This window comes from Carassius carassius, chromosome 46 (assembly GCF_963082965.1).
Source record: "Carassius carassius chromosome 46, fCarCar2.1, whole genome shotgun sequence".
NCBI classification, from domain to species: Eukaryota; Metazoa; Chordata; class Actinopteri; order Cypriniformes; family Cyprinidae; genus Carassius; species Carassius carassius.
The window spans coordinates 24,927,467-24,950,214 of NC_081800.1; the positions used below are offsets into that span (position 1 = coordinate 24,927,467).

General features: G+C 37.6%; 1 protein-coding gene across 2 annotated transcripts in view; it reads left to right on the forward strand.

Moving 5' to 3' along the window:
* Nucleotides 1–22,748, forward strand: part of LOC132129493 (signal peptide, CUB and EGF-like domain-containing protein 3) — a 113,674-nt gene that overhangs the window by 89,249 nt on the left and 1,677 nt on the right. For both annotated transcript variants that reach the window (XM_059541117.1, XM_059541118.1), the window contains 14 exons: nucleotides 131–253; nucleotides 11,642–11,758; nucleotides 14,113–14,235; nucleotides 14,427–14,543; nucleotides 14,629–14,724; nucleotides 15,691–15,807; nucleotides 17,226–17,384; nucleotides 17,455–17,658; nucleotides 19,390–19,551; nucleotides 19,680–19,847; nucleotides 20,604–20,765; nucleotides 21,805–22,002; nucleotides 22,212–22,364; nucleotides 22,543–22,622. In XM_059541117.1, the coding sequence (XP_059397100.1) occupies nucleotides 131–253; nucleotides 11,642–11,758; nucleotides 14,113–14,235; nucleotides 14,427–14,543; nucleotides 14,629–14,724; nucleotides 15,691–15,807; nucleotides 17,226–17,384; nucleotides 17,455–17,658; nucleotides 19,390–19,551; nucleotides 19,680–19,847; nucleotides 20,604–20,765; nucleotides 21,805–22,002; nucleotides 22,212–22,364; nucleotides 22,543–22,622 (1,979 nt within the window). The remainder of the gene's footprint in view (nucleotides 1–130; nucleotides 254–11,641; nucleotides 11,759–14,112; nucleotides 14,236–14,426; nucleotides 14,544–14,628; nucleotides 14,725–15,690; nucleotides 15,808–17,225; nucleotides 17,385–17,454; nucleotides 17,659–19,389; nucleotides 19,552–19,679; nucleotides 19,848–20,603; nucleotides 20,766–21,804; nucleotides 22,003–22,211; nucleotides 22,365–22,542; nucleotides 22,623–22,748) is intronic.

Here is a 22,748-nt window from a genome sequence, read left to right on the forward strand (position 1 = left end):
GTACCTTTTGAGTATTTCACATGACACACGTGTCCTCCGCTGCTGGTTTGAATCACGGTGAACTGAAGGGAACAGCACTGATCCAGTGCATGTGTATCTGCTCAAACTCTCTCTCTCTCTCTCGTTACAGACATTGATGAATGCCGCATGAACAACGGTGGCTGTGACCATGTGTGCAGAAACACGGTTGGCAGCTTCGAATGCAGCTGCAAGAAAGGATACAAACTTCTGACTAATGAGAGGACGTGCCAAGGTAGACTAACCAATGAAAATGTCATACATTTATGTGCATTGACCAATTAGATATAAAGAGTATTTTATTTTTTGAAGGAAGTTTAGATCTTTGAACTGGAAAACGAGACAAAATGGCAATTGAGGTTCTGGTTTGCTGGACTGTTTCTCTGCTGCTGGATACTGTGGGCAGAGTGTTTGTGACCCAACCGGGTTTATCATCTTAGTTGGGTTTAGAGGAGGTTGGTGTTAATACAGGAGGAATCAGAGGTGATAATGCTGAGAAATATGTCAGGATGGTTTTGAATTGCTTGAATCACTTTGAAAAGGAATTGGGTACCATTAAGGGACACATGTGCCATTATTCATGAACATTCCCGAAGGTTTCATGATTATAAATCAGGAAATTACATTTCTGCACTATAGCATGTATGTTGAATCCAAACAGTTTAACTCATTTTAAAACAGAATCTCACAAACAGCATGAGTGATTTGGACTGAGTGCTACTGCGTCTTCTCCCAATCTTTCAAAATGCACAAATGGCCTCACATCCATAATGTTCATGTTGAGCTTGCTTTGCAAGCGAGCTGCACTCTGCAATACAAGACTAGCGCGCGTTTCAGACATTTTGACAGAGTTGTCACTGCACGTCATTTTAAGTCATGCCATTTTAAACATTCAAGCTGTTTTAACCCATGAAGTACTCGTGCACTCTCTGAGAGATGGTCTTCAATGTGCATTCACAGCAGCCTCTCAAAAAGCTTGTGACTCTCGAGTCTCATTATTACATATGTGACCCTGGACCATGTCGAAATTGAGATTTATACATCATCTGAAAGCTGAATAAATAAGCTTTCCATTGATCTATGGTTTGTTATGATAGGACACTTGGCTGGGATGCAACTATTTGAAAATCTGGAATCTGAGGGTGCAAATAAATATAAATATTGAGAAAATCGCCTTTAAAGTTGTCCAAATGAAGTTCTTATCAATGCATATTACTAATCAAAGATTAAGTTTTGAAATATTTACAGTAGGAAATTTACAAAATATCTTCATGGAACATGATCTTTACTTAATATCCTAATGATTTTTGGCATAAAAAAAATCAATCATTTTGACCCACACAATGTTTTTTTTTTTGGCTATTGCTAAAAATATACCCCAGCGACTTAAGACTGGTTTTGTGCTCCAGGGTCACATATATGATTCAAATAATTTCCTTATTGTCCGGCTATTCCATTTTATTTATCCATGGCACATGCATTTTGTAAGTGAAGTTAAAAGTGAATCAAGTGTTCTTTAGCATTGCTGGTGCTATGTCATGAAGCCTACCCCCACTTTATTTTATAACTTAATATAACTATTTTATGTATATTTTATATATAATTAAAAACTATTTTATTAAATATGTTGTGTTTATATATATATATATATTTGTGTGTGTGTTTGTGTGTGTGTTTGTGTGTGTGTGTGTGTTTGTGTGTGTGTGTGTGTGTGTGTGTGTGTGTGTGTGTGTGTGTGTGTGTGTGTGTGTGTGTGTGTGTGTGAGAGTATGTGTGTGTAACGGAGGACCCGGGAGAGAGGGTTTGTTTATATTTAATATATAAATATGACCAGGGACATTACGTTTCTTTCCCCTCATTTGTGCTGAGTGTGGGAACAGTCTGTGCTCAGCACTTTGGCTGCTGTGAGGGCATCTCCTCCTGTCTGCGAAAATGCTATAACCATTGTTGTAAGGAATGTCAAGTGATAAAATAATCCATGACCCTTTGCCCTTGTCTACAATAGACTCCAGACCTGGAGAAAACCGAATAGTCTGGCATTTGTTGTTCCTGGTTTATATTGGCAGTTTTCATTACTGTTATTTTTGCTCATACTTAGTTTTAGGTGTTTGTTCAAGTCAGGTACCTTAAAGGGGACATCAGATGCCCATTTTCACAAGTTGGTTTGATTTTTTTAGGGTCTTCATGAAATGTTTGCAATATACTTCGGTTAAAATTCCTCAGTGCTGGTGTAAAAAACAACACCTTTTTTACCTTGTTAAAAACAGCTCTGTTCACAGTGACCCACTTCGGTGCATGTCTCTTTAAATGATAATGAGCCCTGCTGACCCCGCCCCTCTCTTCAGTTGAAGAGGAAAGGCGATTTGAAAATAATCATAAGAAATATAAAGTGTGAGACTTACTTCTTCTGGAGGTGCAGCTGGATCATTAACAGCGGGTACTGTTACTGAGATACTGAGGGCGGAGATATGCTAATACAGGACAGTCAGTCAGCAGTCATGGGCGGGGCCTGAGCAGTATGATGTCATATAGCTCAGAAAAGCTCAGCTATAAAGCAGCTCTACAGAAGGAAATAGTGTTACTACTCTCATCCAATAGTGTAAATGCTATCAAATGCATAATATTACTGAGTATGAAGTATTTAGTGTGCATGTGACACTTTGTGCATGTAAGAAAATATGAAAAAGAAACTTAATTTAAACAAAATTGTAAAAAAAAAAACAAGTTTATTTTTCTTATGCCATTAGTAGACCTTTTAACCACATCAACTCTGGGGACCCACCGGTGGGTCCAATATTGCATATGCCTAATTCTCAAAAAATCAAAATAACAGCTGAAGTGGTTAATAACACTTTGAAGTCTTTCTATATGATGCATTATAAAAGTAGTTTTAATGCATAAATAATGCCTTGTCATGCTCCTTATAATGCATTGTATAATCTCATGATAATTGTAACCACAGCCATAATACATTATAATACTTATCTATTCATTTAGAAAGTATGATGCATTAAAACACGACAAACAAACCTTCGAATGTTATAATGCATTTTAACTAGGGGTTAAAATTGTTTCTGAAATTCATAATGCATTAAAAGTGTTTATGAAATGACATAATGCATTAAACATAAAGTCTTTAAGTGTTACAGAGATTTTTTTCTAAAAGAAAATATGACTGCTGTCATTTTGCTCCTCATGAAAATCTACTGAATGTTGATTTAAGAATGTTTAGATGTTTGTAGTAGAAAATGAGATTTTTGCATAGTGAATGTTCTCTGTGAATGCCAAGGCATGCATAAAAAACCCTTTTGGTGTGGGAAAGTGTACATTTTAAAAATAATAATTCCACCAGCCCTATAAATCAGACTGCATAGTTGTCTATACTTATCCTTCATAAGGAAACTGTCATTTCGCTCTCACAATGTCATTGTTTCAAGCTGTGAGATTAAGTAGGACCTTCATGCCCAGGTCTGTATGGGTGAAATGTCAGAATATTTCACTTTTTGTTTTGTCAGGGGCCATTTACTTCACTCCTGGGTTTAGGAGTTATCAGCTCGCACAATTTTCATTGTGCAGATGATAAAACTGATGTAAAAATCCCACAGAATTGCACTGAAGGAAGGACCCATATGTGAAGACTAAGCTATTAAGGATCCAGGATTTAGACCTGAAAGGACCACAGAACACCAACCTAGGACCCCAATAAAGACATTGAACACCCCAGCAACCAAATAACAATAATAATACATTTTATTTGTAATGCGCTTTTCTTAAACCCAAAGCGCTACAGTAATAAAGTAATAAATAAAGTAAAAACAAAACACCAAAAGCAATACAACAATTCATTATAGAAAGACAGTCTTGAATAAATGTGACTTAATCAACTTTTTAAAATCATCCAACGTTGGTGCATTTCTGACGTGCAGAGGAAGTACATTCCATAGCTTAGGGGCTTTATATGAAAAGGCTCTTTCCCCCATGGTCTTTAGCTTGCATGATGGCTGGTTAAGTGAAAGAGAGTTAGTAGAGCGAAGAGAGCGTGATGGAATATAAGGGCTGATGAGTTCACAAAGATACTCAGGTGCAGTCCCATGAAGTGCCTTGTATGTTAAAGTAAAAATTTTAAAATCAATTCTCGCATTTACGGGAAGCCAGTGTAATTGTGAAAGAACCAGTGTAATGTGTTCACGAGGAGAAGTACAAGTGAGCACACGAGCGGCAGAATTTTGTATATACTGAAGCTTGCTCAACGATTTAGTTGGAAGGCCAGAGAACAAGGCATTACAATAATCTAACCTAGTTGTTATGAAGGCATGTATAAGCCTTTCTGTGTCTGCAAAAAGGTCTAAGTCGAGCTATGTTTCTCAGGTGGAAAAATGCAGTTTTAGAGAGGTGTTTTATGTGTGCTTCAAATGATAATTGTGAATCAAAAATGACACCAAGATTTCGCACCTGTGAAGTGGGGATTACCGTGCAGGAATCAACAATCAAACTGATCTGCTCGGCCTTACAAGTAGCTGCCACTGTACCAATCCGCATCAGTTCAGTTTTGGAGCCATTCAGCTTCAGGAAGTTGTTATGCATCCAGTTCCTGATCTCTGCTAAACAACCACGTAAAGCTATTAATGAGCAATGGACATCAGGACTAGTGGTGATGTAAATCTGCGTATCATCCGCATAGCAGTGATACCCAAGACCATGTTTCCTAATGATCTGCCCAAGTGGAAGCATATAAATATTAAATAATATTGGACCCAGTACTGAACCCTGAGGAACTCCCTGTCGAACAGGCACGGTATCTGATTTATAGTTACCCAAGCCAACAAACTGGGCACGTTTAGTTAAATAAGACCGAAACCAATTGAGGACAGCTCCAGAAAGACCCAACCAATTTTCCAGCCTGTCAAGCAGAAGAGAGTGACATATAGTGTCAAAAGCAGCACTGAGGTCTAACAAGACCAAAATCAGAGGTGGGTAGTAACGAGTTACATTTACTTCGTTACATTTACTTGAGTAATTTTTTGGGGTAACGAATACTTTTCGGAGTATATTTAAAGATGGGTACTTTATACTCTTACTTGAGTAAATTTTTGGGGAAAAATCTGTACTTTTACTTCGTTACTGTGGGCGACGCTCCTGTCGTTACTTAATCCTAATGCAATAAATGTTATAATGCTTCAGTTTATTCCAAACGCGCCGTCTACTTTTCTCTGGGCAATGAGCGATGCCCATTCGCGAATGATTCATTCTTTTGAGTCAATTCTGTTCAAAGGCTTGATCAAACCAATTGGCAAACGAGTGAATTGGTTCATGAATCAGTTTGAATGAGTCGTTCAGTTCCCTGCCGCACGCGCTGAGCGTCTGAAGTGGTTCACTCGGAGTTGTAACGTTTAAGAACAGAAAGAGCGTTGAAAACGTGGCTGGAACTGCACTGAATTGAAATCTGCAAAGGCTATTATTTGCTAGCGATGGAGATCCTTATTAGATGAACACCGCGTGTGCTGTCTACTGTTTAACAGGTAATAACTTGGGCTACATTCGATTACAGTACACGATACCACTGTGACATTATTCTGTTGTAAGTGCGTGGCTTATAACAGAAGGGAGTCAAGTTGAATGCAGCTTCCAAAAGACAAAAAATAGCCGATTAAGATTTTATTAATTTTAATACAATCACACTGGTGCAAGTACGTTCAGCGAGTCATATTATCAGCTGCTAAATTCAGATCTGTGATTGTTTGCTGGCGCTTAGCCAGAGATAGATGCGTTTATACAGCACTGCGCATTATAACAAATCACGCATGATTCTATTGAGCTTATTAAAGCATTGGCCAATCAGAGGTGTTCCGATGAGTCATCGCTGAAATGCCGGTGCTTCCTTCACTCGCTCGCTGACTGAATACCTCTTTCTGGCAAATTCTCTCGCAGGAACAACAAAGTGCAGATGTATGTACGAATCTGTAAATAAGATATTGATTTCACAGTGTTAACAGTTTCAGTGATTTTAATGGGAGTTTCTGAGAGTGATTGAAATGTAGACTGTCAGTGAAAATGATCTTTAATAATGTAAATGTTATTTGCTCTCTTTCTGAACAATGAAAGATTAGTAGCAATATTTATATCACATTAACTTTCAATGTTAAATTCACATTTAATATAAAGTCAGTCGTATTAAAAATGTTATGGCATGACACCTATATCTGTTACTTAAGTAAACAGACAGGGTTTTATAATAAATTACATAAATTGGAGTAAAGGCTGATGAAATATATACATTTATACACGCACACATACATTACATACATTTTATCTATATATCTAAATAAAAATAGGCTCAGTACAGTATATATGACCCAAAGTAACTAGTAACTAACTACTTGAGTAGATTTTTTATCCGATACTCTTTTACTCTTACTCAAGTAACTATTCAAGACTAGTACTTTTACTTTTACTTGAGTAAATATTTCTAGAAGTACTTTTACTTTTACTTGAGTACAGTTTTTGGGTACTCTACCCACCTCTGACCAAAATACTGTATGCACCTGAATCCGCTGTGATAAGAAGATCATTTATGACCCTAATTAAAGCGGTTTCAGTACTATGCCCTCTTCTGAACCCAGATTGAAAAGGTTCAAAGAGACTGTTCAGAGCTAGGTGATTATTTAACTGAACAGCCACAACACGCTCAAGAACTTTAGCCAAGAATGGGAGGTTAGAAATCAGCCTGTAATTGGATAAATTAGATACATCACAACCAGTCTTCTTAGGGACTGGTGTAATGGCAGCTATTTTTAGTTCTGAAGGAACAATTCCAGAGGTCAATGACAAGTTGACAATTGAAGTCATAAAAGGGCAGATTGATGCAAGGCAGTTCATGATGACCGAGCAGGGAACCGGATCTAAAATACTGGTTGTAGAGTTCATGGACTTCACTGTACTTATAATAAAATCATCTCCGACCATTTCAAAGTTTGAAAAGGTAGTAGTTGGGAAGTTTGAAGGCTGGATATTAACTAGCTCAAGAGGAGTGATGGTATTTAAAGTGCTATATATATCCTCAACCTTACCAGTGAAATAATGAAGAAACTTATTGCACTGTTCAACAGAGGAATGAACAACGGCCTTAGTTGGTTTGAGAAGATTGTCAACAGTCTTAAACAGCGATTTAGTATTTGTTGCAGCGTTACCAATGATGCTTGAATAGTAGCTCTTACGTGCAGTATTCAAAGCAGAATGGTAAGCAGACTGTTGTTCAGTGTAAAGAAGCCTGTGCACCGTCAGGCCAGATTTTTTGTACTGCCGTTCTAATTGTCTTCCGGCAGCTTTCATTAAACGTAAATCCGGGGTAAACCATGGACAGGGTTTCCTAAAAGTAACAAGCCATTCTCGCACAGGTGCGAACTCATCCAAAAGTGAGGAAAGCATGGAATTATAGTGCTCCACGGAGTTAGTAGTGGGAAGCCCAGAGACAAAAGTCGAAAAAAGAGTGAAGTCCATGTGCTTGATGTTACGGAATTTGATAGTGCGCTCAGAAATAGATCGTGAAGACATAACATTTATGTCAAAAGTAATAAGTCTATGATCACTTATACTCATGTCGATACTATCCAGAGATTGGATACAAACACCAGCAGAACATACCACGTCCAATATATGGCCCAGCCTATGGGTCGGAAAAGTAACATGCTGTTTAAAGTCAAAACCATCCAAAATGTCCAAAAAGGTAGCAGTTTTGACACCGTTTGGATTATCAATATGGAAATTGACATCGCCAGTCAAGACCATAGACGGACAGAGTGGACTAAGAAGTGTCAGCAACTCAGTAAACTCAGAAAAAAATAAAGGATTAGGTTTTGGTGGACGATAAATTAGCAGCACAAGAACAGGTGAAGCACCATTGACTTTAAAAACCAGACATTCAAATGATGAAACAGTAGGAGCATCAATAACATCAATTGATATATTAGATACAAATATTGCAGCCAAGCCACCACCCTTACCCGAAGCTCGAGGCACGTCAATATATTTATATCCAGATGGGGCACACATGTTCAAATTAAGATAGTCATTGTCTTTATGCCAAGTTTCACTGAGACAGAGAATATCAATTTTCCTGTCAAGGATAGTGTCAGTGATAAGTGCCGTTTTATTGATTATTGACCTCGTGTTGAAGTGAGCGAGTCGCATAGTGCTACAGCACACATTCGCCGCGGGTTTTTGAGAGAGAACCTCTGGATAGCGTAGGTTACTATGGCCGATTCCACGGGAACCCGAAGTACGACGCAGCGAGCGCCTGCGGTTAGACCAAAGTGCAGTGACTCCAGCACGGGCAGTAGAGCGACTCTGACGAGAGCCTCTATGATTATAACTAGGCCGGCGGAGGAGCTGCATGGAACGCAAAGTTTGTATGACGCTGATATCTGGACGGCCATGGTGTCCCAGGGACAAAAGATCAGAGAGAGAGTACCTCAGCATGGTGAAGTCCAGAAGTACGGTCCACTGCTTTACGCTGGTTCCTGATAAAATCAGATCGCAAATAATCCAGGTGATCATATGAAGTCGCATGATGACATCCAAGAGTTGTTACACAGCCATTGCACACGGAGAACTTGACGCAACTCCAGTGACTCGTTTGATCTCACACGGAGACAGCAGCAACAGGCAGAGACAGTGCAGGTGAATCACGGCAACCAGATGTGAGCAGCAGCAGATAGAGAGGGGGAAACACTTTAAAACGCTGGCTCAGTGAAGGTAAATATATGGAAATCCAGCAGCAGGTTAAGGCTCAGAAGAGTTTAAAATTATTCAGAAGAGTTTAAAATTAATTAAAATAATAAACAACTAAAAATACGGCAGGAGAAGTGGCATCCAAACGTGCGCCAACGTCCTCTCCGAAACCGGAAGCCAAAGAGTAATAATGGCGTCAATCCAAGATCCAATGATCCAAGAGATTTAAGAATATGTGACCCTGGACCACAAAACCAGTCTTAAGTGTACATTTTTCTAAATTGATATTTATACAATAAATACGTTTTCCATTGATCTATGGTTTGTTAGGATAGGACAATATTTGGCTGAGATACAACTATTTGAAAATCTGGAATCTGAGGGAGCTAAAAAATATAAATATTGAGAAAATCATCTTTAAAGTTGTCCAAATGAAGTCCTTAGCGATGCATATTACTAATCAAAAATTTAAGTTTTTATATATTTATCTTAGGATTTTTACAAAATATATTCATGGAACATGATCTTTACTTAATATCCTAATGATTTTTGGCATAAAATAAAAATCGATAATTTTGACACACACAATGTTTATATACATATATTAATATATATGTAATTTTTTACTTCATCGGAATGGTAAGAAACTTGGTAAATGTTTTGACACTTGTTGTGTGAACCAAAAAATAATAATAATTGTCAAAATTATGTATTCAATAAAAAATAGTCACACTTGTACTATTGTACCACATCAGAAATTAATTTCTAGTGGAAACATTTGGTACTGCACCCAAACAAAATGCAAATTTTGTGAGATATCAACCTCAAATTTGGAACACAACTTGTTTTTATGGCTTTGATTTGCATGTAGTTTTAGAGTAAAACATGTTTGGAAAATGTACATAAAATTGTCAAATATTACTTTTGTGCATTTTTCATAATAAACTTTTATAACTTCATAAATCTTTTTTCACTTCAGCACTTATCTGCAAAATGCCTTCTTTACAAAGAGACTAAACTTAAGTCTGATCTGTTTACTTTTCAGGTCTATGCTCAAAAATTTGTTTAGAGGCAATAATAGGATCATCTATTCAACTATTCCATAAATATAATTTAATGACAAAAAATCCCCTAAAAATAGAAAATATTAAATAAAAACATTATCAAAGTAAAATATAGTACATTAATTTTAAAAACGCAACTAAAATAAATTTGGTCATATTTGACTGCCACACGAGCAGCACCAGAGGGTTTCATAATTTTGCCTATCAAGTAAATGTATCTTGATTTAAGAATGTTTAAATATTTGTACTAAAGAAAAAAAATACTGAGATTTTTTTTTTTTTTTTTTTTTGTAGTGCAAATATCATCAAAATCAAACAAGAAGTCCATCAATAATTTGAAACTAGAAATTATAATAATCTATGCACAAAGTGTCACAGGCACACTGAGATACTTAACATTGAGTAATATTATTGATTAGACAGCAATGACACATTCAGATGAGAACAAAACTTAAAAAGAATTGATCTTGTGACCCTGTCTCTTTAAGGTGCTGTAACTGGTCACAGTTACTTTTTTCCATTATTGACTACCCGTCAAAATTCTGGACTCATTTATAATAAGCTAAATGCTTGAAATAGTTTTAGGTAAAACAGCATGTTGCGCTGACAGCCCAAATGTCCATGCACTGCAAAAAAAGATTTTCCTCCTCAGTATTTTTGTCACTACCCAGTAAAAATATCTTTCAAAAGACATTCTTAAGATCAAGATACATTTACTTGGAAGCAAAATTACTTAAGATATTTAGACAAAATAATATCACTTTATGCTTAAATCAAGAATATCTGCCCATTTCAGGGATTTTGCTATTGGGACAATGGTGCCTTAAATGTTTTAAGAAAACATCGCCCACAGCACACTGCTGCCATCAGCCTGTGTCTGACCCACAATGCATCCAGGTGCCATAGCCTCTGTTGGTAATCTGCATATCAGCCATTTGTCCATCCGTGCAACACTTTTGAAACATACTACAGTAGCATGTGAACAACCCACAAGGTGTGACATTTCCAACATCCAAGTTTCCAGATGCCATGCCATCAGAGTTTGTCCTTTATCGAACACTGATAAATCGGCAGCTTTTCCCATTCTGACACCAAACACTACTGACTGAAAGCCAGTTTTCAGATATTATATATAGGCTACTGGGGTACAATTGAGGGTACCATTCTGATGAACCGAAGAAACAGTTCAGACATCAGCAGTGCGATTTGTTAGCTTGAACAAGAGTTTCTATGGCGTGTGTTGATTGTGTAACCTTCATTTATGGAGCTGTGCTTTCTCAAGGCCGAACTGATGAAGCTGGTTCTTGATGCAAGACTCGGAGGTAACTTGAGGACCATGTGGCTTGTTCATAAGCTTGAGTTAACCTTGTTAACTTATTCACACACAAACTGTAAAACAGTAATCAGAATCCAAAACTAAAATGAATGAAAATGTTTTATTGTTTTTTCTCCATGAGACTTAATTCAGACAGAGATGAGGTTTACAGGGATCTTCTGCAGTAATGATTGAGGTGGCAGTCAACAGAATCCACAGACTGACCCGAAACGGTCTTCAGTTACGACAGGGGGAGCGTTTAAGGCTAAATCATTTCCATATGTCCTGAGGAAATAAAGATGAGGGGTTTAAATACTCCAGCTCTAGCCAGGTAATGTGTGTTAATGAACACCGGAGGGTTTATTAAGACCTAATTGGGGATTCCTCTGAAATGACTTGCATCAGATCGAATGATTGGAGACACATGGTACTGTCGTGGCTACCGGTTTTCCACACTACAGTGTGAACTCAGTAATTATCATATGAATAAAAGTGCTTGTGTTTCCTGTTTCTGCAGATATAGACGAGTGTTCTTTCGACCGGGCGTGTGACCACACATGTGTGAACTCACCTGGAAGTTTCCAGTGCTATTGCCACAAAGGTCACGTCCTCTACGGTGTGGCTCACTGTGGAGGTAAGCCATGGATTACAGGAGTTTTGTCAGCAAGAAAAATGTCCATTTCCTCTGCTTTAAAGAAACTTCTAGACCCACTAGCTCTACTAGGACCTTGGGCAAATCCAATGAAAACTGAGACTTTCCTGTATAAATGCTCCCTAGTTTCCTCTGGCAGCAATCGGGACCCCAAGCAAATATGTAAAGGTTATTCTGTGGTTTATATCCACCTTATTTTGCAACCAAACTGTTTTCTTTGCATGTGTGAGATTTCCGATTCATTAGCTGCTATAGAAGCACAGTAAACGGTAAAACTGTTTGCGCTACAAACCAGTGTGTTTATGATTACGATAACAGTTTGCAATATAAAATGACTAGAAGTGAATGACGGTGGAAGCCTTGCACATTAATGGCGTTAAGCACTTAACTGGTTAAAAAGAAAGTATCCTAGATGTTTCAGGTACATACTGTATATGTAACACTGGACCACAAAATCAGTCTTAAGTGTTAATTTTTTGAAATTGAGATTTATAAATGACCTGAAAGCTGAATAAATAAGCTTTCCACGGATGTATGGTTTGTTAGGATCAGACAGTATTTTGGTCGAGATACGAAAATCTGGAAACTGAGGGTGCAAAAAAAAAAAATTCAAATACTGAGAAAATCATCTTTAAAGTTGTCCACATTAATTCTTAGCAATGCATATTACTAATCAAAGACTAAGTTTTGATATATTTACTGTAGTAAATTTACAAAATAACTTCATGGAACATGATCTTTACTTAATATCCCAATGATTTTTGGCATAAAAGAAAAATCAATAATTTTGACCCATACAATGTATTTTTGGCTATTGCTACAAATATAACCCAGAGACTTAAGACTGCTTTTGTGCTCCAGGGTCACATATGTGAAATAATGGGTACTTATTATTACTTTTGGATGTTCAGGAAGAAGGTCTTCTGAAAGTCTTGTAATACTACAATCGATTTTAGATAAACCCAGCGCTAAACCCAGTCTTTTGGTGGATTTTTTAAACCTGGTTTTAATGTTAGTTAAATGGTTTCTTCCTGAATTGGACAGCTCTCAGCCAAAATAAGCTGCATCAGTGAACCTTGTTTCAGAGCTGATGGAGTAAATGAGGAATCGTTTAGTGATGTATGTGTCTTACTCTTGTTTAGAGGACCAGAAATAATGAATGCTTCTCTTTGTCCGCTAGCACTTAGATAACACCCAGATTTATGGAGTTTTCTCTTTTGTTTCCAAAGAACGGTCTTCAGTTTCCCATTGATGGTTATCTGCCAGGAAATATAAGTTTTAAAGCCGCTGATATACTCATAGCAATGTTCTTTTCATTCTTTGCTTTGGATAAAAAAAGAAGTTTGAAATACCTTTGCATCAATATACTGTTAAAACTTCAAAATCGACTATAAAGCAGCTCTTCATGTGTTTACTTGCGGCTGACCTCGATGGACTAAACAGAAGAAATGAACCGGAGAAGATTTCCAGAGCACAACATCATCAGCATGGACCAATAGTAGTTTGATGGTGTTTACCATCCGGCGAACTGCTTTGAACTCCTATAACTAACTTTTTTATTTAGCTTGATTTTGTTTGAAATGATGCCACATCAATTAATTCTTCAATTTCACTTGCAGATATCAGGGCCTTAAAGTTGCAATAAGGTTAGAATTGATTTACTGCAACGTTTACAGTCAAAGAACATGCAAACTCTTTTGTTTTGGTCTTTCTCCATTCAAGTAGATTTGAGCTAGACTTGAAAACAGCTGCCTGAGGGTGTCATCAAGTGGACTGACTTGACATAAAAGGGACTCTGACCTAGCTACAAGAGGTTAACACAAGTGCCAATCTAACATTGGTTTTCTCTTCCCCCGTCCCCTTCCACGCTCTTTAGATTAATGAAGGCTCGGGATCCAGACAAGGAAAGGAAATGTGAAAGGCAAAGGTTTAGCCTGGAGCCGGTTTAAATCTGATGGGGAACAAAAGAACAACAAAGGAAAGGAAAACCGAGCTCTGTATTCCTTAAAGAAACATTTAAAAAAATTCTGCTCTCAGAAAATGAATTTGTTGAAACACTTTTTCTCTGTCTATGTGTCCAATCCACTCAAACTATCTCAATTGTGTCTATTGTTTGGCTGTGGTTGTTTCGTTTTCTCTTTTTTTGTTCCTGGGAATAATTTGCTGAGGCCTGATGCTAACCTGTGTATTTAAATTCATGTCAGATTCAGTTGTCACAATAGAAATGGAAAGTTTAGTCGAATGAATTGCATTGATTGAAAAAGTGTGGGTTGCTGTGTTTATAGGTTATCCAACTATTCTATGCATACAGTCGAATTGTCTGTTTTGTTTTATAGACATTGATGAGTGCAGCATTAATCGGGGCGGCTGTAAATTCGGATGTGTGAACACTATGGGCAGTTATGAGTGTACCTGCCCTCCTGGTTACAAACTGCACTGGAACAAGAAGGATTGCATTGGTATGTGGACAAGAGTGCCACCTAGAGGCCATTCAAATGCAACGATACACGGTTCAAATGCAAATACTGCTATTAGTTCTGTATTTTATAAATTAAAAATATGCATTAGTTGATCGTCTTTTGAGATCATATGTGATCTAAACACTTTTGAATGCATATTAATAAAAGACAAACTTATCATTTCTGCACAGAGATTGTGAAGTGTACGTCCTCTCTGTTGGCTCCCAAAGCCACACTCACTTGCAGTAAGACGGGGAAGAAAGAGAGCTGCTCTCTCACTTGTGCATCCAAAGCACATTACCTATCAGGTAGAAAGCAATGCCTGCTAAAATACTTCACTTAACAAACTTGTCCATTCAGCTCGATGATCGATTTTCATTTTACGTTTCGCAGAATCAGACAACAGCTATTCTGTCAGCTGTGGAATCCCCATCCCACGAGGTAAATCTCAGAGCAGATTAAACGCAAGCAGCATCCAGAGCTGCATAGGTAAGATCATACATACATCCCAACACCTTCCTTATCTCATGCAACTGAATCGTGCAACTATTAGTGTGCACTCTCCACAAATAGGGCACACTTTGATGTCTAATTGTATTTCTTATTTTACCATTATAGGTAGGTACCCATACAGGTAATCGCATTGAAGTAATCCCATTTTTAGTTTAGAGATATGTTATAGACACCATTAAGCATATTATCTATAAATGTATTAATGACTATAAGCCACTTCTGATTGTCAGCTTAATTTAGACTCACCTTCCAACCCTGTTACCCATTTTGCCATAGAGTTTTTTTAATGTTTAAATCAAAGTTTTGGTTTCATGGATGGTTTGGTTTCATTTGGCTACATGTAAACTAATAGAAAATAAAAAGGATCATGTATCATTTCATTTGATCTCCTGTGGTTAACTATAAACAGTTTCTTAATACTAAGCTCCTCAATTTCACTGATCATTTGTAAAAAAAAAAAAAATAAATAAAAAAAACTTAATTCTTTAAATTTTAGGTTTATTTTAGGTTCCTATTTCTTAAAAAGTGCCAGCAAACCGAACCTGGAAAGCGATGAGACATTTCTTTTTTACAGCTGCAGTCGATGTATCTGTCGTTATATTTCTCAGATTCATCGCAACTGTCCAATTACATGATCACTCGATGTGCTTCGCAAATTAGAAACTTGTATGCCATGCCTAATGTTTGTTTAGATGTAAGACTCATTTCACATTAGGATCCTGTCACAGCTATATAACTATCATTTCAAATTGCTGTTCCTCATAAATATTCAGAGTGAGCATAAAGCTATCATGAATCTGCTTTAAATGTTCACTAACAGCCCAGCTGGTTTCATTTTTCAATCAAGCACGTTGATTTAATGTAGTTAGCTAGAGGTTGTCAGCAAGGGCTTTATATGAATCATGTTGAGCTGCATGTCAAAGCCTCTTTGTTTGGTTGTAGAGACTCAGACTCCTCCAGTGAAGCAGACGGCGTCCTTCCGGATCAAAAACGCCAAGTGCAAACTGCACCCAAAGCATAAAGGGAGGGCAGAGGACAACGGCAGACAGATCGGGCCAGGTCAGAGGTCATAGGGCCAGGAAATGTAGGGTACAATGTCATCTTGATGGTCCCTGTTGTGGAATAAGATCGGAAGCTGCGTTCTCGTTTTGCTACATAAACCGTGATAACTGGGATAATAAGGGATAGTTCACCCAAAAATTCAAATACAACTCACACTTAATGTCATCCCAAACCCATTAGACTTTAATTAATATTCAAAGTATTCCTAACCTTTATAACAAAACCTTGGAGGTTTCATTACAGGTAACCAAAACTTTAAATATCCAGTAAAGTTGTAAAGGAATCCAGCGGTTTAATGAAAGTGACGAAAGTGAAAGTGAAAGTGACATTCAGCCAAGCATGGTGACCCATACTCAGAATTTGTGCTCTACATTTACCCCATCCGAAGTGCACACACACACACACAGAGCAGTGAACACACACACACACTGTGAGCACACACCCGGAGCAGTGGGCAGCCATTTATGCTGCGGCGCCCGGGGAGCAGTTGGGGGTTCGATGCCTTGCTCAAGGGCACCTAAGTCGTGGTATTGAAGGTGGAGAGAGAACTGTACATGCACTCCCCCCACCTACAATTCCTGCCGGCCCGGGACTCAAACTCACAACCTTTTGATTGGGAGTCCGACTCTCTAACCATTAGGCCACGACTTCCTTAATCTAAGGCTTTGTATGATCACTTTATATGATGAACAGACTGCCTTAAGCATTTATTTACATCTAAACCGTGATCTACACACATGGTTAACACAGAAGCGTATGTACATCATATTTACCATGTGACCCTGGAGCACAAAACCAGTCTTAATTGTAGCAATAGCCAAAAAATAATAATAATTGTATGTATGGGTCAAAATTATTGATTTTTCTGTTATGCCAAAAATCATTAGGACATTAAGTAAAGATCATGTTCCATGAAAATTTTTTGTAAATTTCCTACTGTAAATATATCAAAACCTAATTTTCGATTAGTAATATGCATTGCTAAGAATTAATTTGAACAACCTTTAAGGTGATTTTAAGGTGATTTTCTCAGGATTTAGATTTTTTTGCTGATTCCAGATTTTCAAATAGTCGTATCTCGGCCAAATATTGTCCAATCCTAAAAACCATACATAAATGAAACATTTATTCAGCTTTCAGATGCTTTATGAAATCTCAGTTTCGAAATACGTAATGTGAATAAAGGCCTAAATTAAACCTGTTATCAGATCGAGAGATCATATTGTAACCAAAGGCTTATATAACATGATCATAATCAAAGTTTGGGTTTGGAACAATATGAGTGTGAGTAAATGTATATTGACAACATTTAAACAGTTAAAGAGTTGACAATACAATAATGTCACTCCAAAAAAAGTGCGTAAAACGGTGACACCTAAATGCCCTTGTTGTGTGAATAATGACTTGATTTCCAGGTGGCCAACCGTGCAACAACTGCCTGGTCACATTCGTTAACCTGAAGTGCGACTCGTCTAAGAAGGCCAAAGGTCGTCGGGCACGTAACCCGTCAAGCAAAGAAATCACGCGCATCACTCTGGAGCTGGAGGCTGAGGTCAAGCCAGGAGACCCCACTGGTGAGTCTAACATCCTCCACCTAAAATAAACCCTTCTTGTTCTCCTAACATTCATCTTGCTCTCCTGTAGGGAACTGTAACATGATGTGTCAAAGGCAGCGAATGGAGCAGCAGATGAAGTCATACATTAAAGCCCTGAAAAAATCCATTAACCAGGAGCGCTTCCTCATCCGTGTGGCTGGATTGGAGTACGAGGTGGCACAGAAGCTCCCACAAGCTGCACCGAGGCAGGAGAACTGTGGACCGGGTCGAGAAAAAGACAGCGGCCGCTGTGGTAAGAACAGAAGAGTGAGTGGGGCTGTTATTTATGAACCCACTTCTCCACTGCAATTTGATGCAAGAGAGCAACATCTTGAAACAGCAGTATCAGCTGCTAAGAAACTCAAGATGATCTGAGATAGCCACAAAACAATTGTCACTGAGATTATTAATTAGCAACTCTTGAATAAAAGGGTTTAGGTTGGTAAGGAGGAACATTTTATGAGATTATGATGCTGATTTTGGGGGGAAAATGTGTTGTCGTTGGCTTTAATATTCCACAGCAGTTTTCTCCAAGAAAATATACATTTTACATAAAATATTTGTAATAAGTTGTCCTGCGGCACATAGAAAAAATATTGCATAAAAAGACATTTGGCTTGGTCTCAGACTGCCTAAACGTTTTTTTTTTTTTTTAATGCAGAAGTGCTGTAAAATGAACAGAAGTTATGCCATTGCTATTTTTTGGTAATGACAGTAATCTGAGATTGCTTGCAAACTTTTATAAAAAGGAATTGGAAAATCCTGACCACAAATGCAATGGAAACCAAACTAACTAAAGCAAAGATCAGAAGTCTTGGGTTACGAATAATAGCATTTAACATTGATCACTTGAAACTACAAGGTCTCTAGAGTCAAATTTCAAAGTCTAATGCCGAGGTGGGCAGATCGATACTAATATCGATAATATCGATACCAACGTTGGTATCGGTATTGATCGATACCAACGTTGGTATCGGTATTGATCGATACCAACGTGAAAATATCGATACTTAAGTTTCAGTTTCTCTCATTTTGCGACCTGGCCGTGCTTGTCAAAATGCTGCTGCTGTCACAGAGCAGAGCAAGCTCTCTCAAGACTGCTGCTTGTGCTCGACACTGCTCTCCTCCCCCTCTCCTGTGTTGTACCGTCACGTGACTCACCACTAGCACTACCACCAGCAGTCAGGCGCGCTCGATATTTGAATATAATTACCCTTTTTGTGTTAGCTGTGAAAGGGATACTAGTTTCTATATTTAAACTACACGTAGATGTGCACCAGACTTAATTATTTTTATTATTTATTATTTTATCAATAGCTGATTCTCCAAGAGCAGTGGATATTACAAAGCGCCTATCAGAAATGATTGTGAAGAACCTGCAGCCTCTTTCCATAGTGGAAGATGTCGGCTTCAGGAATTTTGTAAAGAGGAGAAACGTTATTTTGTTCTCATTATATCATATTACAAGGAGAATTTGTTTTACATTTTTTATATTTATTGTGAAGTAAAACTTTGTGACTTTGTTTATTTAAGAAAAAAATCCTGAAAAGAAGTGCACTAAAGAGGAGAAACATTTTTTGTTAACATGCTACTTGAAAAGAGGATTTGTTTTTACATTTTTTATATTTGTGAAGTAATCATTTTGTAACTTTGTTTATTTTAATAAAACAGAAGTAACCAAAAGTTGTTTCTGAACAAAAGCTTTTGTAGTACTGATTAATAACCCAAAATGCAAATCACAAAAACGAATGAAAAGTCATGAAAATTCATTTAGATTTAGGTTGAAGACGCATCCACCTTAATTATTAAAAAGTATCGGTATTGGTATCGGCGATACTGGCCCTGTATTTACTTGGTATCGGATCGATACCAAATCTAGCGGTATCGCACACCTCTACCATCTGTCAAAAAAAAGAAAATGAAGAAACTGAGCTCAGAATTTCTGCTTTCTCACTGCTGCCCCCTGCTGACTGCTCTCTCTTAGTCAGATGTTTGCCTGGGTCGTACTACCATGGTGAGCAGGAACGCTGTGTCCAGTGTCCGCCTGGAACATTTCAAGAACGCGAAGGTCAGCTGGCCTGTGACCTTTGTCCTGGAGGAGACCGCCATGGCCCACTAGGGGCTCGCAACATCACGTCATGTGCAGGTAACTAGACTTAATTAATGTGCCTTCTACTTGTAATAGAGGTTAATGTGTCCTGCACTAGGCACTTATTCATTTTTCTTTTAAGAATACATTTTTACCCGTTCTTGGTCATTTCTGTCTGTTTATAGGTCAATGTCCGCCAGGTTATTTCTCCAGCGACGGGTTCAAGCCCTGTCAGCCGTGTCCTCTGGGAACATACCAGCCCGACCCAGGACGAACTCTCTGTTTCCCCTGTGGAGGTGGGCTTGGGACTAAAAGAGAGGGTGCCAGCTCCTTTAATGACTGTGAGGTCAAAGGTAAGACATTTAGATGATCTACAGTGCTGTGCATTTACATAAAGCTAGACAGTAGGCATAAAATGATGTTTGGAGCAAAACATTGTGCACAGTTTATAATGTTGTTTACACCAGTGTAATTTCAGCATCATTCAAAAGGGACTACGGATGAAAATTAGCCAGCGTTGGTTAAATCTGGACCTTTTTACATATTTATGCACTATTAATGTGCATTATCCCTGATTAAAATAAATATATATTTTTTAAATTATAGTTCTTATTAATATTTCAAATTCGTTTTTATTTGACTCTTTTAATTTTAGTACTTTTGTTTTGTCATTTTTATTCGTTTATTATTTCTATGTATTTTGTTACTTTTTATTTTTATTAAAATTGTAGTTATTTTAGTTTATCAAGTTAAATTAAATGCAAATGAGAAATGTTGCCTTTGCAACTAGCTGAAAAAAGTTTTTGTACTTGAAGTAATTGAAATTTTTTTGATGGTTTTAGTTTACCATAATAGGCCTAAAGGACAATATTGATTTGGGTTGTGTTTGTGTGTAGACCAGTAATGGATGTTTGACTCACAAAACGGTTTAAAACATGTAAAAGTACTTTCCTCAAGTGAAAATATTCAATTATTCAAGGATTGATCAGACCACCTGAACTGGACAAATAAAGCCTTTCATTTAGTAAAATTAGATTCATGTGGGATCTGAGAGGGAAACGTCACACTAAATCAGCCGATGTGAGACTGGTGTCCTTGTGTGTGTGTAGTGTTGTGTTCTCCAGGTCACTATTATAACACCTCAGTTCATCGTTGCATCCGCTGTCCTCACGGAACCTACCAGGCTGAGTTCAGACAAAACTACTGCATCTCCTGTCCAGGAAACACCACCACAGACTTCGACGGGGCCATCAGTGTGTCTCAGTGCAAGAGTGAGTCCGTTCATCCTCAAACACAAGTGTGGACTTCTAATGATGAGTCCCATAAGAGTCTGCTGTTGACTGGAAAACTAGAAGTAAAAGCAACATCAGATCAACAAATTGCATTTTGAGTGAAATGATGTGTTTTCTGTTAAACCTGTATTTTGGCACTGGGAATAAAAAGCATTTAAAGGGATACTCCACCCCAAAATGCTAATTTTGTAATTAATCACTTATCCCCATGTTGTTCCAAACCCGTAAAAGCTTTGTTTGTCTGACTCTTCAGAACACAAATGTATATATTTTGGATAAAAAACCGGTAGGCTTGAGACTGTCCCATAGACTGCTAAGTAAATTACACTGTTAAAGTCCAGAAAAGTATGAAAAGCATCGTCAGAATAGTCCATCTGCAATCAATGGTTCAACCGTAACATTATGAAGCGACGAGAATACTGTTTGAATGCGAATAAAACAAACATAACGACTTAAGTCAACAATTTGTCTCCTCTATGTCACTCCACATCAGTGTAACACCATTTTGAAGAATGTGAGCTGATGGCAAGCAGCGTACGCTTTTCTGTGTCAGCTGTGCCACAAGGATACATTTTCTGCTTATATTTACACTTTGATTTGAAAGAAAACAGTGCATCCTTGTGATGCAGCTGACACAGAAGAGAATACACTGCTTGCTTTCAGCTCATATTCTCCAAAATGCAGACAAATTGTTGAATAAATTCGTTATTTTTGTTTTATTCGCATACAAACAGTATTATTATCGCTTCATAACGTTACGGTTGACTATTCTGATGATGTATTTCATACTTTTCTGGACCTTGACAGTGTAATTTACAGTCTATGGGACAGTCACAAGCCTCCCGGTTTTCATCCAAAATATAATAAATTGTGTTCTGAAGACAAACAAAACTTTTACAGGTTTAAAAAATGGTGTAAGTGATTCATTTTGGGGTGGTGTATCCCTTTAAGAATAAAAATCCAGATCCAGAAATGTTGTCAGTGAGGAATCTTCTTGTTTGTTTGTGGGTGCGTTCAGATCGGGAATGTGGGGGTGAAATAGGCGAGTTCATCGGATACATCGAGTCTCCCAACTATCCAGGAAACTACCCGGCCAACGTTGAGTGTATCTGGACGATCAACCCTCCACACAAACGCAAGATTCTCATCGTTGTTCCAGAGATCTTCCTCCCATCTGAGGATGACTGTGGAGATGTTTTAGTAATGAGGAAGAATGGTAAGTTCTTGTGCTCTTCCTGGTTTAACCTTTATATTAACTGTCAAAAATGATTTCACACTTTCAGTACAACAAACTTAAAGTAGCATTAACATGCATATAGATTTGATATTAGTGTAATAGAATATTGACTCTCCATGTTAGTGGTGATGGTTTGCTTCTATAAATAGTTTAGCTTTGATTTGAACGCTAACATTTTGTTTTCTTAGGCTCAGCGACCTCTATCACCACCTATGAAACATGTCAGACGTATGAGAGACCGATCGCTTTTACTTCCCGATCGCGCCGCCTCTGGATCAACTTCAAATCCAATGATGTAAACAGTGCTCGCGGATTCCAGATTCCATACGTCACGTACGATGGTACAGCTTTGAGATCAGTCATAGTCTGTACACATTTAGTTTTGTATATATGTATATATAAAAAGAAACATAATGCTAAACATCCTCAGGAGAAAGATGTTGATAAGATATTTAATGGGTTTCTATTCATTCTTGACTTTCACTGACACTTAAGTGTGTTTGATTTTCTTTTATTTAGAAGACTATGAACAGCTGGTTGAAGACATTGTAAGAGACGGAAGACTTTATGCCTCTGAAAACCATCAAGAAATACTCAAGGTCAGTTTTGCATTGCAAAAAAAATCTTGTTTTCCAATATAAATATCTAAACCGTCTTAAGATACATTAACTTGAGAAGTTAAATGACTTAAAGGAACAATCCACTTTTTTTGTTTTTCCGTTTTC